Here is a 17,788-nt window from a genome sequence, read left to right as displayed (position 1 = left end):
CACTGGCATCCTTGCTGAATAAAAATATATTAATTTATTTTTTTTAAAAATCTGACCCGAAACATTTCCACGGTAGTGTATATGAACACAACCAAAATCGATCCCTGCTAAATAAATATATTCATATGGACGTTTAAATTACCTGCGACTATTTTTTTTTTTTACTACATTTGACAATTTCTGCTAAAGAAAAACTTATTTTGGACAAGAGACCTATAAAAAAAAAAAAGCCCAGAAAGATCTGATGTCAGACTTGAGAAGTTCCCAGAAACATTTCAATAAAAAAAGAAAAGAAAAATCATTCACTCGAATCTTAAAAATACTTCATGTTCTTCTTTTAATCCAAAACAACAGGGAAGGGCAGCAAATGTAAAGCAATTAATAGGACATATCCTGTGTATGTGACAAGAGCAAAAAACATCCTGTCCTATTTTGTGTTCATTTTTAGCCCATCTTCAAAAGTGTCATGTTTTGTAAAAGTGTTATTTTTTACTGGCCAATCCACCAATCCCTGGGTAAGAACACAAAACACAATCTTGAAATTTAAAAGCATGTTGTCATGGAGACATTTGTACTGAAGCGGTTAGTGAGCTGTAGCAATTTACTCCTTCCCATTCATGCTTATTTGTTCCTAATATGAATGTTTGTAAAACCGGAAAAGTAATTTGACAGGAAATGAAGGTATTAAATTAACTCCGGCTATTCTGATGGCAAGTAGCACAGACCTGCCAACAACCGACAGTCCTTATTGGACCATGGCAATCACATCCATATTGGCTCTGGTGCATTATTTATTTATTTATTTATTTATTTTTACCACAGAATTCAGTAGTTTCCTGCAAATAATCTGAGATAATGAAAATCATATGAGTGGTCAGCAGATGTTGATCCCATTTAAGTTGTTCCAGCATTTTAGAATCTCTAGCTATACATCAGATTCTACACATCATCAGGACTTCTGTGATAGAGTGCAACGGTCGGGTTCCAGAAGTAAAAACTCATTTTCTCCATAGGGAAATTGATTTTTAACAATAACATATAAACCTTTAAAAACAGACCTACTGTGAGCCACGATAAAATTAGCTTCTTTTGAAGCCATTAGCATGCATTATTTCAACATAGTTTTAAAATAATCACGTTTAGCAGTGGAATTCGTGTTGGAAAAACGACATTAATGTTGTACAGTCAACAGACAAAAGTACAGTTGAAACCATATATATTTACACATACATAGATGCCTCATTGTCCGCCATATTGGAGCAGTCCGTGAGCATTCAAGAGGAAGTTGACTGAGCATTTGCTACTAGATGTATGAATAAGAAAAAGGATAGACTTCAGCAGATGATTTTGCTAAACTAACACAATACAAGACAAATCAGACAGCTGACACGACATTAAAAAGTTACCATAGTAAAAGTAAAAATATTAAAAGTACCAAAGTAAAAACATGTAATATTGAGTTAATAAAAACACAAACCAACACATTCTCACCTGTGTTATCCCATCTCGACGGTTTCACAACCAGAAGCTCCACGATGTCATGGCATCATTGATTCTTACTGTGAGTGACGACACGCTGGCCGTTGCAAGATGGCGGGTGCGCGAATGAGGCCTCTACATATGCTTAGCATGGTCAAAACAAGTAAATGCTCCAAAAGATCTCTTTAGCCCACTCCCATGAAGCACTGCGAATGACGTAATGGCAAAATATTTCAATATATATGCTTAAAATAAACTTAAAATATATATTTTACATAGGCCTATGTGTTTAATCAACATTTTTAAATGCATGGTTTTATATTTCTCCATTTTTTATTTGATTATGCTGTTCGCAATGCTTCATGGGATTAGTTTTTTCCGCAACTGTACTTAGGTTGTAAGTACAGTTGTGCCTTTGTAATTTTATGATTCACCTAGCGGGTTGGCTTGGTTCATGTTATAATGCTTTAACTAAGACTTTTTTTTTTACTTTTTTTTTTATGTTGGCCGCATCAGATGAATAATTTGGATTTCTGTCCATTATATTTCCCCCTTTTGAAATAAAATTTCAAATGCTGCAACAAAATAACCATTTTGGGTTCCTCAGAGAACCATGTTTTTCTTTGAACATTTTTATGAATCTAAAGAACCTTTTTCTATAAAGAACCTAAAGATTCCATTAATGTTAAAGGTTCTTCATGGAACCATCGATGCCAATATAGAACCTTTATTTTTAAGATTGCATTACAAACTTCTAAAAGCTTTTATGTATTTTACATTGCAAAGGCATTGTTGTCTTTTTTTCATTTCGAGTGGTTACGAAGACAGTTGTTTTCTCTCTGTGTACCTAACATTCAAGTGGTTACAAAGACAGTTGTTTTCTCTCGGTGTACCTGACATTTGGAAGGGTTTAACGTGGTGTTCCCACACATAATGGTGTCGGTTCTTAGAACAGAGGATGTAAACAGGTTGTAGGGCAAGAGGGATTGGGGATGTTATTGTGCCTCCTCCTCTCGCATGTTCATCAGGAAGGGAAGACATCAGTCAGAATACGCTTTGTGCAATTTGTTTTAGGACATGGCCTTTGGCTGTGTACTCACAGAGATGGAAACAAGTCACTCTTCAATGCCAGAACATGATTAAATTAGTGAAATAGCAGATTCAAATGTAATATGAATTCACATGGCCCCAAGGATTATTGATTGATTTTCTGTGTTCTAGGGAAATGGATGTGTTAAAGTTAGTTTAAGTTAAGTTAATAATTTTATCCTGTGCCTCGTTTTCTCTTAAAGGGGTCATCGGATGCAAAATTCACTTTTATATTTGCATATAATTGTGTCTTTGCAGTGTGTGGACACAACCACCATACAATTAAGTTAATCCATTCACTCCTTTTTTTTAATCCTCAAAAAGCCCAAACACTCTCAATAATCAAGCCATTTGCATTTTCGGAGCAATATGATGTCATATTACTCATGCTCCGCCCACGACCACTAACGGATTGTCCCGTATTAGCATATTTCCTCCCTCAGCCATTTATAAGACCTTAAGTAGCCCCGCCCCTTTATAGCGCTGCACTCGTTGTCTTTTCTTTTGTCTTCCGGTCTGTATTTTTACAGCAAATACTTTCTGCCGACCAGGTTGCCATGGCAGAACTTTACGTATCTTGGGTCTCATTCATGAAACACGAGCAGAACTAATTTTTGTGTAAATCGTGTGTAAAGTGGTTCTGGCGTAAATTTTCGGATTCATTAAAATAATCGTATTTTCCAAATGTTAGTTGGTACGAAAGAAATCTCCACCTGCTCCCAGCCACGCGTAAATAGTGCGTTTAACATCCGAACGTTTTGCTCATTAATAAGGCTGCATTTTAATTCACCTTAATCGGGTACATATTTACACAGCATTTTGAAAAAATATTATATATAGTAATTACATACGGTTTTTCTTTTTACTTTTATTATGAGAGCCAGTGATAGCATCTGCAAACGGAACACAAATAATTCATTATAATTAAATAATGAATTGCTTTCAATAGGGCTGGGCTATATTTTTTTCGAAGTGAACTAATTTGTTTTTTGCAGTCGAGCTTCATGTCGAACCATTTTCTTTTCACTTCTGGGACTGTTCGATTAACAGATGAAACTCCATTAACTGCCCCATGGTCCATGGATGAGAGGGGTGGGGTGAGCAGTTGCTCATTATCATTTAAAGAAACATGCACCGAAACGGGTTTTTGAGGAGGTAAAAAGGGTGTTGTTTTACACAACCATTGAGGAATTTTAACCAAAGTATGTTACAAAATTTACACAAAGACCCTAAAGAATCATACCAACTTGTGGAAAGCATCCGAGGACCCCTTTAAAAAAGCAAAAATAAGGTTACAGCAAGGCACTTAGAATGGAAGTAAATGGGGCCACTTTTTGGAGGACTTAAAAGCAAAGTTTATAATTTTATAAAAACATTTACAATTATTCTTCTGCTAAAATGAGTGTATTATTAGCTGTAAAATTGTTCTCGTCATTATTACAGGAATTGTATAGTTTATGGCATTATAATGCCAACAAAGTTGTAAAATTGTATTTAACTCAGGAAAGGTTAACTATTTTTCACACTAAAACTATGTTAAAGTGACGATTGTTTATGTCTTTTGTATGTTTGAAACTGAGTATTTTATTGTTTACAGACCCCATTCACTTCCACTGTAAGTACCTCACTGTTTTTTTAAGAGTCGGCATGAAACGGAAGTTGCAATAAACTTTTCTACTCTATTGTGACGTATATCTGCAGTGAAACAGCTTCTCGAACAAGATTTTTTTTAAACCGAAAAACACGTCATTGGAGAAGAGAAGAGATGTCGCTGCAAGAGGGAGGGGAAGTTAATTATGATTAAACTATATGAGGGCACATGAATAAAAAAAAAAAGATGTGCACGAATAAATTATTTATAATAAATACTGCAATATTCCATAAAAAACAGGAATTCTGAATTTTGATTTCAGAAAAGGGGAGACTTTAATTGAAATGCCACAGATTGGTTAACTACTCTACTTACCTGAATATTCCTAAACGAGCAGAATGTGTGGCAGCAAATAACATTTTGTACATCTTGTACAACACAGTCCTGTTTCTTACCAACACAGTTCTTATTGATGGCCAGGATGTGCATGTTTATTGACATAGTGTACACTGTTTTCCTACGGTGATCTCCTTCCATCTTAGAGGCTCACAAGTTCAACTGAACTACACCCAAACCTAGATTTTCCTTTTTTTCTCCCAAATATTTTTCCTATAGGTCTTGGACAACATGGTTAAGCTAATACAGTTGTACTGCTACCTCCTCAATGAGCGTCAAATAATGTTTTATTTCCAGAAAGCTCAAATAACACGAAACTAACAATTTTCCGAAGCCATTTGACTTTGCCTAAGAAAGATGAGACCATGGATCAAACTGAGTGGCTGGCAAATGTCAGCATCTTAACACCATCATCTTTTTTTCACCATATTCGACAAAATCCGGCGTTATTAGCCTAATGCATAATGATATGAGTATTCTCTTAGTATTCAAGTTTTCCTAAAATGGCTGTTGTCAACATAATTAGATAGCAATGCGGAAAGTGTGAGGCTGAAAGTGCAAGCCAGTCTTTACAGTATACGGTCTAAAACACTTAAAGGGATAGTTCACCCAAAAATGAAAAATTTGTCATAATTTACTCAAGAGAAGATATTTTAAAGAATTTTGGTAACCAGACAGTTGACGGCACCCATTGACTTCCTTAGTGTTTTTACTATGGAAGTCAATGGGTGTCGTGAACTGTTTGATTACCAACATTATCTAAAATATCTTGTTTTGTGTTCAACAGAAGAAATAAACTTACACCGGTTTGAAACAACATGAGTGTAAATTACCGGTATGACAACATTTTTGGGTGAACTATCCTTTAAGAGTATTTTCCATTATCACAAAATAAACCCTGACAGGGTAATCAAGACACCTAGTTTTTTTTTGTGATAATGCCCGGCTGGTTGTACATTATCTTGCTTACCAAATAAATGGACATGATATTGATCTGAGCTGAAATTATTTTATTATGTTAGAGTAAAGAGACTGCAGAGCATCCACGATCACTAAATTCAATCAATCATGTTGATTGAGTTCAGTACTCTTTGTACTTAACATTAAAGCTGCAGTCCGTCGTTTTTCCTCTTTGTCGCCATCTCTGTTTGAAATCTGCAATTGCAGTTATTCGCGGAATTATTAACTGTGCGTGGGTAGTAAATCGGCATGAAACAGCGCGGATGAACACAATGTATTGAGGAGAACATGTCGCTGCCGCGTCGCTGTGGATACTGTACTGTCTTCAGCAATGTCAGAGTATACTTTTTGAAAAAGTATAACCAACATTAGAATTTTCATCGGTAAATGTCATCTGAACAAGTAAGTAACATTCACTTTTGTTCTGACCAAATTCGGGGGGTGGGGGAAGCAGCTATATCATGCTTAAATCTAACGATTGCTTATAATATCACGTCAAAACGTGAAAAATATATTTTGTTCTCAAATTATTAATGTTAACTAAGTTACATCATTATTGCGTGACTACATTTAATGTGTATTAGGGCTACCTGTAGAGCAGTTTTCATTTATGTGCAGTATAAATTCTAATTGTCATACCAACAAATTAATGTTCCTTTATAACTGTTTCTCTTTTAAATAAAAAACACACACGTATGTGTAATCAAATGCTTATTTAAAACTGTAATATAATCAAATTTTATTCACATACATTCTGCACCCCTTCAAAACACGGAGTTCACGCCACCTTTCAAAAGCCCTGTCGATGTTTATCCTTGTTTTAGCTTGGGCTCGGTTGCAGTCTCTTCTTTTCTGTAGCCACTGTGAAGTCCGAAGTCTTTTGGGTTTTACAACTGGTGATTGTCGCTTTAAACTTTCGGGATCCGCCATACCAAGTGCTAAGCTAAATCTCCACCATCATCCACACACGCTATATAGCCGACTAGCCGGGGACTCCTTCTCTATGTGTACAGAAGTGATGTAATGACGCAAAGACATGCTCGAAATTCCCGCGGAAATCCACCAGTACCACTGGAATTAAAATCATTATTACAAGCTTACCGTTTTGAATCGAGGTAAGGCAAGCAGATCGTTTTGAACACTGGCTGGTTAAGTTTTTTTTTCAAAAATGTCTTTTTTTATATTTTTAAACACAAAAAAGTGCCGGACTGCAGCTTTAAATTACACAGTAGCCTTCATGGAGAGGTTGTAGATTTAACTTACATTTAAAGTAGCTAAATATGTGAATGTATTATACATGCATATGTACATATTTAGTATAAAAATGTTCTATGCTGTGCATATCATTTCATGTCGATGCATTCTCTAGAAGATACGTTTTTTTATTATTATTTGCAAAGTGCACTCTAATGTTTAGAGCGCGCGCTGTTAAGCTCAGTCCGTCGTTCCAGTCCGCATTTCCCCTGTGCTCTATCTGCCTCTTTGGCAAGTCTTGTTTACTGGCGCAAAGACAGGAAAGGGGATCCTCGAGCGAGGGGATAAGTCAATGCACTAGCTACAACCAGCGTGTGGACTAAATAAAAACACACATTTGTTCTTGCATTTTTATTCTCCTCTTTTTCTCCGCGAGAGTGTTTAAATACTCAGTGACCTCTGCGGAACCAGCTTCACTTCGTTATATTGATCTGTGAGGCGCTCGCCAGCAAAGCGACGTAGAAAGACTGCATGTGTGGAACATTTGTGCTTGGAAGTGTCGCGGAAACCTCCGCGTTCTGCAGTGTTTTTGCAGACGCCCCCAGAACTGCTACGATTTACTAGGCTGTCAGTTTACTGGCTATAATGAGGAGTTGTGCGGAGAAACTACTGCGTGTAGTCTGATGACCCGTAAACGCACTACGGCGAAAGCTCGCTGTCAGCAGGGACTTTGAAAAAGTAGGCTACATACTGAAATCCGCCCATTACGAACCCTGGAAATCTTGAACATTTCGCGAGAGCACTATCTGCAACTTATGAGTCTGTAAAGCGTTTATTATAACTACATGGTGTTTCCTTTTAAAAAAATAAATCGAAACATAGCAACAAAAAAGTATCTCGTGCAGATGCTCAATTGATTATTTTGGCCTGCGCTCTGTGCGCAGCCATTCCTCCCCGTGCTTTAACAGTGTTTTGTCCTTCTTTTTTTTCCTCCAGACTCGGTTGGAGCAATCTGCGCAAGTGCTGGACAAATATATGCAATCGATCGGAAATGATTCGGATGCTCATCGTAGATGATGCCGCCCGCATGCTTTATTCGTGTGGATTGTTTTACACTGTATGAAAGTCGCCGCACGCGCTGTCATTAGCTTAGCGCTCGAGCCTTCATATCAGCATCCGTCAGTGCGCGCGCGGAGCAGCAGCGCGAGCGGATTGAACACGTTGAACTTTCCTCTCCGCCCATTTTTTTTCTGAGGGGGGTGACAGAGGTCTTTTTTTTCTTTTCTTTTTAATTTTTATCTTCCAAAACAACACCGGACTATTAAAACAGATTAGTACCCATACGAAGACAACTCGGAGGGGATTTTCGTATAGATTTCCGGCTTCCCTGGGGTCAAAATGCGGCTGCGGACTTTGATTGTTTTGGTTGCGTCTGTCTACACTGTTTGCCACTGTCATCAAACAAATGGAGAAAGTAAGTGTAACTTAACGGCTTTGTTTTGTCTTTCACACGAGCACGCATTTAATTTTCTAGGAGTCATGTCTGTTTAAATGTTATTCTACAAACGTTATCGACCACTCTGAAAGGGAAAAGTGGATCGTAGTGCTTGACCACTGTGACACATTTGGTAAAGCAGAGCCAGACAGAAGGACATTGCAGGGCAAGGGACGAGTAAATCAAATATTGCACCGTTTTGATTTCGATTAATAATTTCAGACTGGCTTTAATGACACGGTCGATTATACAGAGTGTGTGCCTTGAACCTAAAGCCAGATTATCGATCGTTTGAGGACAGCATTGATCTATTCGTAGCTCGAACTGCTAGTAAGGCTCGGAAATGTTTTTCAAGTTCAGCCAGGCCTCTGTTTCATGCAGCCATTTGCAGCGTTGACAGAGTTGCAAGAGGATTTTAAATCCTAATCAGATAAGTCGAGACCTATAGCCCCGTCTTTTTTATTTATTGTTCAAATAAATCATGAAACCTGACTGTGATCCGATCTTTATTATGAGTTTGGAAAGTGCATTTCTTTGGCAGAAAAGTAATACTAGAGCTCTCAGATTCCCTTTAAAATGTTTGCTTTCAGCACAATAAAACTACTGTAGATTGATATCACCAGGGCACAAATTTTATTAGCAATCTAGTCAGAAATGTTCTGTAAACATTGAGGCAGTCAATGCGGAACATCTGATCAATAAGTCTTCATTTATCACTTATTTTATGCCTTGATCAACTCAAGGCAGTGCAGTTTTAAGACCCGTTACATCAATATAAAATGTTTTTTAATGCAGAATAATAGATGAATGAAGTTTATCTGTATGCTGATTATTACTATTTGTACAGAGATATCTCAATGTATAGTAAATGGTTTAATACTTATTAAATGCTTAATATAGTTAATATGTACGTTAACTTTTGTATTAACTATAAAACATCCAACTTAGAATATATTCCTAAACACATGCCATAAACATACTGGTAATTGTTTTTTAATGAGGCAGTACATTAGTGATCTAAATTGTTGTGTAATTAGGTACCACTTGTTGTTTTCTTTTTTAGTGCTCTTGGAAGACTTCATGTAACAGCTAAATAAATATAAGCATGCTTTTGACACACTTGGCTGTGTTCAGCTCCTAACAAAACATTGGCTTATCTTCAGTTCACCCAACAAATGAGTTTTAACATATTTTTTGGGGAAAATTAAACATTACAGTAGTATTTTTGGCATCATGTTTTTCTTTTTGTTGTTGTTGGGTGAAACCAAATGAAATACTCAGTTGCATTTCATTATAATGAGACTTTAAGACAATTTCAGGCTTTATTTGTTGATTTGTGAGCAGTATTAAACCCTAAGCACATTTTTTCTTATCTTGTTGTGCTGCGGATTTCTAAATATAGCCTTGGTTTGGATGAAATTTATGCATTCAAAGTTCTGCCAGTTTCCATTTTGGGACTCTGTTCCATGTGTCGGACGGTTAGACTACTGTATGTCAGAGCAGTACGACGTGTAAAAGCTATGCTAGGTTTTAGGTTAAGGTCTACAGAAGTTTGAAAAGCTATAACAAAACACTGCATGGAAAGTTACGAACGAACAGAGTGCTGGTCCCTTTCTGTCTGTAATAATCTGATGTGGCTTTAATCAGCCCTTTAATCCTTATTACACTGTAGGCCTCTCTCAGAATATATTTCTTTTAGTACTGATATTAATTCCTGTTTATTTAAAATGTTGCTTGGCTGATCGTCAATAAAATCGGTAAGATCTGCATGCCTGGCTCATTCCCAGGTAATGTTAAAGAAACACGTTTATAGTGCGTTGCGTCATTGTGTTTTTGCCACAACATTGTTTTTAGTAGTAGGTAAGTTAACACCTGAGGGTGGATGCTATCTTTTTATTAAAACTGAAAATAAAAGGATTGAGTAATATCATGAAACCAGTTTGTGCGGGATTTTAAGAGCAGATTGAACATAAACAAGTTGTGTAATTGTTTGCCCCCTTCTTGTTCCTCTCAGGCTTGTAGTGAACCACTGTAGGGAAGAGTGAAACTATTTTGGGGCCTCAGTTCAACCCTGTCAGACTGGAAATCTGCTCAGAGCCCGGCTCGTTTTGGAACAATTATTAATGCAAAGTTAAACATCTGACTTGCATACAGTGGGGTAAAAATCTATTTGATCATTTTTGCGATTTAATGTTTTTTCCCCCCATTTCAAATTATAGCTAATCTGCGAGTAAAAAATGTTATTAACAAGAATGTCTTTGAATGAATTTGGTTTGTCCTTTTGCTGTAATGACAGCAGCAGCACACAAACTGCGTGAATTCCCCAAATAAAAGCTGATGATCATGTTTTGATGTTTCACAGCTTGATTTGAGAATGATCCAAAGAGCATCTTGTACTTAAATGGAAACAAGAACATCTGACCTTTTTTAATATTTCCTTTCTATATTTGAAAATTGACTTCAAATAATGCAAAATTTAAATTATTTATTTAGTGTCATCATTTTTCTCAGTTGAAAAAAAAATACTTTGTTTATTTCCAGGTTTAAATTAGATTTTGAGTCCCCGATTTGATTATATAATATTAACAACAAATCCTTTTTGTGCATTTTGCATTTTTTTAATGCATAATTTCAATCTAAAAGGAATGCTCTTTCCTGTACTGTAGTCTTATTTTACTATCTGTATTCCTGCTAGTCAGTCAGTCTGTTTGTAAGTTTTTATTTGAGCAAACTAATAGTACAGCTGTCACTCTTAAAATTCTTCTGTCAGTCTTGTCTTTACAGACACGGAAAGCATATGACAACATAATTTATACCTCTACAGACTAGAATTCGAAACCGTTTGACTCAATCACCTGCCTGGTTACATTACTAATATCCAAAAACAGGTCATGTAATTTTGTAATTGCTATGTTCAGCCAGCCTTGTGAATTCCTGGCTGACATGACCACTTCAGCTATGAGAAATCATTTCAGATGTATTTGCTGCACCCTATAGCCACCTCACTCCATGTGTTCTCAGTGTTTCCTGATTGCGTACACATTCAGTTTCTATTATTCCCCTTGTGATCACCTCATTCAGTCTGTTTTGAAGTCCGTCATGGCTGTTCAGGTGGTTTTATTGTCTCACAAGGAGGTTACTTAGTAATGCAGTTTTTTGCTATATCATTGTAAGTGGTTTACGGATATTTGTAACAAGCCTTGTGCGTCACCCATTAAATCTTGTTTGAATTCAGGGCTTTTATGAATTAAGGCTCATTAATCCTTTTTTTTTAAAAGCACATTTATGGGTCATTTGTAATGCAAAATGTCTCATATATCAAATCTAATGTACCGGTAATTCCCAACCTTCGAGCAATTGTAATTTCACGTGCAGCTTGTCTCACACGTTTTAAAATAGATTCAGAAAGTTGCAGACTCAAATCGGAACTTATTCTGCTCATGCAAATTCTTGGGCAACAACTGTTTAGACCCCTCTTTTCTCCGTGTTTTAAGTGCATGGGCAGAGACTTACACAGTTTTTTGCGGTGTGAACTCTCCCAGTAATGTTGTTCTTCTCACCCAGTTTGAGGACACCACAGCTGCTGGTGTGCAGGTGCATCTTTAAATCATCCCATGTCTAGACTCTCTTCTCCTCTCGCTGTTATTGGTTGCCCAATATAATTCTGTGTGCTAAATTTATTTTCTGTAACCTTTGTTGCAGTATTTTCTGAGCAGGGGGGTGGTAGCGTCAATGGTGTCACTTTTATGCCCCCAACTTATACATGAATATTGCCTAAATATGCTATAATATGCTTTAAAATATAAAGGAAATCTGGCCTGATGCACAAAGCGTCTCCATGACTGTTATGAAGTTGTTTGATATAATTTGTAATGCTTTGAGATAAAATGTACATTAATGTGTAAGTTACTTCCTTAAAAAGCCAAATTGTTCAATTACAATTCGGTTTATTGGGTTAAACCCAAGAATAAAAACCAGTGAAACCTCAAAGAGGAAGTGGGACAAGAGGTGTGGAGACACGCCTAATTTTAAGACTTCTGCTTTTATATGGTCATACAGTTCCTTCCTGTGTCCTGGTTGAAATGTTTGCCATTGTTTGTCTTGTTTCAGAGTAAAGTGAATAGCCTACTTTGTGTGGTTTGGCCTTTTGCCGCATTTAATACGTTTTCATTCAAGAACATTTGCATTATAAATCATTTGATTTATTTTGACCTCTTAATGGTGCCTGCTAAGGCAAACACACTTATGCAGATTGAATGCAGATTTCAATCAATATGTCAGGTCTGAATATACTTTTCAGGTCTGTAACAAAGCAGAGCTTTTTCCGTTTGAACATTGACATAAATCACTACCTCATTTAAGTGCCTTTTCTTCTTTAAACATTCAATTTTTGTTCTTGTCAAAACTTATTTTAAACCTAAATTTTACTTTAAATTGAGCTTTAAACTTGTTAAAAGTTACGATCTATGTGTTTCTAAAATGAAAACGGCTTTTACTTATGTTATTTTAGGTGTTGTTCATTGTTTTATTTATTTAACACTTTTTAAAAGCTTTTAAAATTTTATCTATCATACTCTAAAAAATACTGGGTTGGTTTAACCCAATTTTGGGTCAAATACGGACAAAACCCAAACGTTGGGTTAAAAATGTAAATTAAATATTTAACCCAATGGCTGGGTTTGTCCATATTTGACCCAAAGTTGGGGTGAAACAACCCAGCAATTTTGTTTTCCACATAAAAAAATTCAGTTAAACTGAAGCATCCATCTCTTAAATGAATGCATGCTTGTTACTTGCATTACTCACCATTTGATGTTCAGTGTTTAAGTTTAGCTATAGCGTCATTCAGGGATTCACTGCATAAAATTAATGACTACACCCAGTTAACCAGGACACGTCTCGCTCAACTCTTCTGCCCTTCCTTTCATGTGCTTCAACGCTACTCTTTTCAAGTTCCAGGCACCCCATTTGTACATAGTGTATTAGGAGTGTGGTGCTAAAAATAAGTTTTAGTGTAGAGGTATTGCACATTATGTGTGTGTGTGATAGAGAAAGAGAGGACACATGTCAGTAGGGTTATACTACGCATTTCAGCTTCCTCGTGCTCCAAAACTTCCGGACTGCCATATTCATGAATCCCTGCGGTGGGGCCACTGTTATAACTAGTGTAAACAAGTAGCCAGCGCAAGGTATTTTTGACCTTTCCAATGCCTCATGCTTTGACTGCCCAGTGTTTGAAAGGTCTCAGTTATGCCTAGGCTGACCGCACATCAGAGTTCATGTATGCGTGTAATTCGTGTAAACCATTGTGGAATCTTTAAAGTCCTGAGCAGTGGGGCCATTTTTCATTTAAAGGGGACCAGGGCACTAACAGGAAACAATAGTCTCTAATTAGTTATGTAACAGTCTAGGAAGTGGAACTTATGTGTTCATGCTGTTGTAACCTCTATTTAACTGTGCAGTTGTGTTATTTGTTGTCTGTTAATTTTTGCATCGTTTTTTGTTTTGTTTGAGTCTTTTAAAGAAACTCATAGTCTTTTGAAGAAACTTGAGTCTTTTTTAATCTGACCACTTGATACAATTATTAGTATCTATTGATTGATCAATCACTCTATCAATTAATCAATGGGTTTTGTTTAAAACCTTAAACCAGTGGTTCCCAAACTGGGGTACGTGAGATGGGTTTGTGAACAAAATGCTGAGTTTTGCCGTTCGTTTCATTCTACCCCATCTTAAAATAACATTAAAACCAAGCATGTATTTCTAACAGGGAAAATTGCCTAAAAGGTGAAATACTTGACATTCAATCAAAGTGCCTCATCCTTTGCAGTCAAAACTGACTGCTTCCACACAAGAAGTGATGATAGGTTGTGTGCAGAGTATGCTGCTTTAGCAAGTTGTACTACATTTCTGCCGTTCTTAATGTACCCTTGTAAAAGTGGGAATTTAGCATTTATTAGCATAAAGAACAAATATAGTCACAGCACAGACTGTGCATGTAGATCCATTTCAAATCTCAAACTCTGTTCGATACAAAAACATACCCTGTGTGAGTTCTTGTTTTTAAAGTTGATAATATTATATGAGCAAGAATAACATTTTTCCCAAATATCCACATGACTGCAAATATGACATTGATTTCATACAACAGTTCAACAAACAAAAGGGTCATAATAAGTGATGTACATTTTAAACATAGTATTGTTTGCTCAATTTTGCAATGAAATAATAGTTCCAACAAAAGCCACAGCGGAACTGCAACACACCGCAGTGTTTGTGAACGAATCTGCGGCTTTGAACGAATGGTGAGAGTCAATGATTCAATGACCCATTCATTAATACAGCCACTTGCTTCATTACTGAGCGAATACATTTCTTACCACCACCTACTGGTGGTTTTAGTTAAATATTGTTTCGTTTTTTACCATCATTGCATATTTCTCTATTGAACATTTTTTATTTAAAACATTATTTATTTTATAAGGTAAATAAATATAAAATTAAATAAATTTAAGGGGGCAGATATTGTAATGGAAAAGGTGTGACTGCAGTCTAAGTGGAAAAGAGGGGGTACGCAGAAGGATGATAAATGGATCTTAAACTGCCATTTTTCATTCACCTGAAAAGCATCTCTCCATCTGTACAGCTCATGCACTAGTAAAGCAGCACTGGAATGTGAAAAGCTGCAGGAAGAGCTTTTATTATCTTCATTAACCATGTAATGTCATATGGAAGGTATCAGCTCAAAGGGAAAATTGAACAGTGTGACAGAAAACTTCATGTAGTTCTAATCATTTTTATGGTTCTGTATGATCTCCTTTATTGGTTTCTATATAATACATTTTTGCATTCCTTGTTAGTTTTTGATTGTTACAGTAAAAATCCCGTTAAATTGAAGGTCATCATCTGTAGATTGTAGATTTACTGATGCTGTAGATTTTCACTGAACCAATTAACATTGCGCTGTCCTTTTTGTCATTGCAGTCTGCCCAAGTAAAGACATCAGAAATAACGTGACCAACCTACGGGTGTTGGAGAACTGCACCGTGATAGAAGGCCACTTAAAGATCCTGCTTATGTTCACGACTAAACCGGAGGATTTCCGTGGCCTGAGTTACCCTAAGCTGACAGTAGTGACGGACTACCTGCTCCTGTTCCGTGTCTATGGCCTGGAGAGCCTCAGCGACCTGTTTCCCAACCTCACGGTGGTGCGAGGCAATAATCTCTTCTTCAACTATGCACTCGTGCTGTTCGAGATGCTGCAGGTGAAGGAGATCGGCCTTCACAGTCTGATGAATATCACCCGTGGTGCCGTGCGCGTGGAGAAGAACCCTGACCTCTGCTACCTCTCCACCCTCGACTGGTCCATGATCCTTGACTCTGTGGAGGACAACTACATCGTGTCCAATAAGAATGATCGTGAGTGCGGAGACGTCTGCCCCGGCATGGTTCTGGGCAAAACCACCTGCCCCCTCACCACCATCAACGGGGACTTCAGCGAGCGCTGCTGGAACCAGAAGCATTGCCAGAGAAGTATGTAAACTTAAGTACTTCTTTTTATTTTATTTTTGCACTTTCAGACCATCACCCAGAATATATTTACACCCTCAAGAAGAATCTTACCCGTTTTGTCCTCCCCCTTATTAGCAGATAATCGTTTCAAATCTTCATTTTCACTGGCACATAAGGGTGAAAATATTTAGATTACCATAGAGTCTTGAGATGTTTTGAGAAGTGAGCGGAAAGTTGTCAGGCTCGTGTGTGTGACAGACTGCGCTGGCAGTACTTTTGCTGGTTACTTTCAGCAATAGTGACGGCCAACACCAACCATGCTGGAAGCAACAAGTCAGGTGATCAGCTGCAGTTAAGTAAGCCAAGTTTCTGTGTCAAAGCATGAACCATGTTCCAGATTATGACGCAACTGCCCTGTTTGTGCAGTAGTTCGGGGTGTGGGTGGTGCTTTGTGTAGCTGTTTGTGTTGTTAACCTGACAGGATCAGTCGGAGTGGCCAGTCGCACATTATAATCTACACTGAGATGAGGCTGTCTGCAACAGTTTGGGTTATCCATTCGATTTGAAGAATGTGAGTTTGAACATACGGAAGAACTTTGCATATTGGGGCAAAGCCCTTGAGCTTGCACAATTACGCAACACATGGGACACATCATCGTGTAACTGTTCTTTGGACCAGGTATATGGTGTCATGTGTGTCTGAAGGCATGATCCTGTTTTTTTGTTTTTTTAAGAATAGCCGTTCCTCTCTCGCTGCGTTTGCTTAGGCAGGTGTGAGCAATTCGTTTTCTGGCCAAAAATAGATTCATAGAGGTGGGCTATTCTGACTTACCAATCATTTAAACCACATAGCAACATGCTAAAACCATTCAACTTTTCAATAACAGACAGCTCATTTTCGTAACTCTGCTTTATCTGTTTAGTGGAGTTGAGGGACAGACTGCCTGGAGGTGATTAATAAAGGAGGAAGGATTGGCTGAAGTCCTTGTTAAAGGGATAGTTCACTTTAAAATTAAAATTCTGTCATCATTTACTCACCCTCAAGTTGTTTCAAACCTGTATTAATTTATTTCTTCTGCTGAACACAAAGAAAGATATTTTGAAGAATGTCAGTAACCAAATAGTAGTCTGTACCCATTGACTTCCAGTATTTTTTTTTCCTACTATGGAAGTCAATGGGTACAGACTACTGTTTGGTTACTGACATTCTTCAAAATATCTTTCTTTGTGTTCAGCAGAAGAAATAAATCAATACAGGTTTGAAACAACTTGAGGGTGAGTAAATGATGACAGAATTTTAATTTTAAAGTGAATTATCCCTTTAAGTACTTTGATAAAATCCTTGTTCGGGCTGCTTTGACTCATGTCTGCTGTAGTTGCAGTTGGACAGTTGGGGATGGAGTTTTTTGGCCAAAAGCACAGCTTAAAAAAAGTATTATCTAATGATAGAATCAGTCCTGGCCTGCTGCTTGGTTAGTGGTGAACGACTTGTGGTTAGGGGTCCAATATTGCTTTGAGTCTGCAGCAACTTGTAAAACCACAGAGCACTAAAGAGCAAAGAGATACTGGAAGATTAATGTTGTTTTCAAACAGCTTTGATTTGTGTATGTTGCACAGACCTCATAGAGTTTGTTGTGTGTACCACAGGAATTGTCTTCTCCGTCTATAATGGATTGGATTATGAAGGTAGTGAATCCGTAACGTTTTTTGTGTGTGATTTTGCCAGAAAATAGCAGAATGTGTAATGCGAGTATATATTGTGCAGCTTTATGAGAGGTTTTCTTTTCTGCCACTTGACCTCAAGAGCTGTTGTAGCAGTGCCTTAAGACATCGGCAATTACATTATACAAATCTTTTACGTATAAATGTTAACCTAAAATACTCTTGGGGGAAAAAAGCACCATGTTTTCAGTGCCTTAGCGACATAATACCAGATAAAACTGGGCCACTGACATCAGTCATGGTTGATCCGATCACAGGTGGTTGGCCGAGAGAGACTGTTTACTCTTGGCATTGGCATCACAGATATGTCTCTTGTGACCACTTGTGATCAGATTGTGTTGAGAGGAGAG

At 37.3% G+C, this 17,788-nt stretch overlaps 1 protein-coding gene across 2 annotated transcripts in view; it reads left to right on the top strand.

The window, feature by feature from the left end:
• Nucleotides 1–7,007: 7,007 nt before the first annotated feature.
• The window catches only part of insra (insulin receptor a), a 65,282-nt gene continuing 54,501 nt past the window's right edge, over nucleotides 7,008–17,788 (top strand). Inside the window, exons 1-3 of one of the 2 annotated variants that reach the window (XM_079614123.1) lie at nucleotides 7,008–7,447; nucleotides 7,706–8,183; nucleotides 15,189–15,737. In XM_079614123.1, coding sequence (XP_079470249.1) covers nucleotides 8,108–8,183; nucleotides 15,189–15,737 — 625 coding nt within the window. In that variant the 5' untranslated portion in view covers nucleotides 7,008–7,447; nucleotides 7,706–8,107. Of the gene's footprint in view, nucleotides 8,184–15,188; nucleotides 15,738–17,788 lie in introns of both variants that reach the window. The other variant, XM_079614122.1, reaches the window with a different exon arrangement.

This window comes from Phoxinus phoxinus (assembly GCF_949152265.1).
Source record: "Phoxinus phoxinus genome assembly, chromosome: 5".
NCBI classification, from domain to species: Eukaryota; Metazoa; Chordata; class Actinopteri; order Cypriniformes; family Leuciscidae; genus Phoxinus; species Phoxinus phoxinus.
This window is presented reverse-complemented; position numbering and strand designations above follow the sequence as displayed.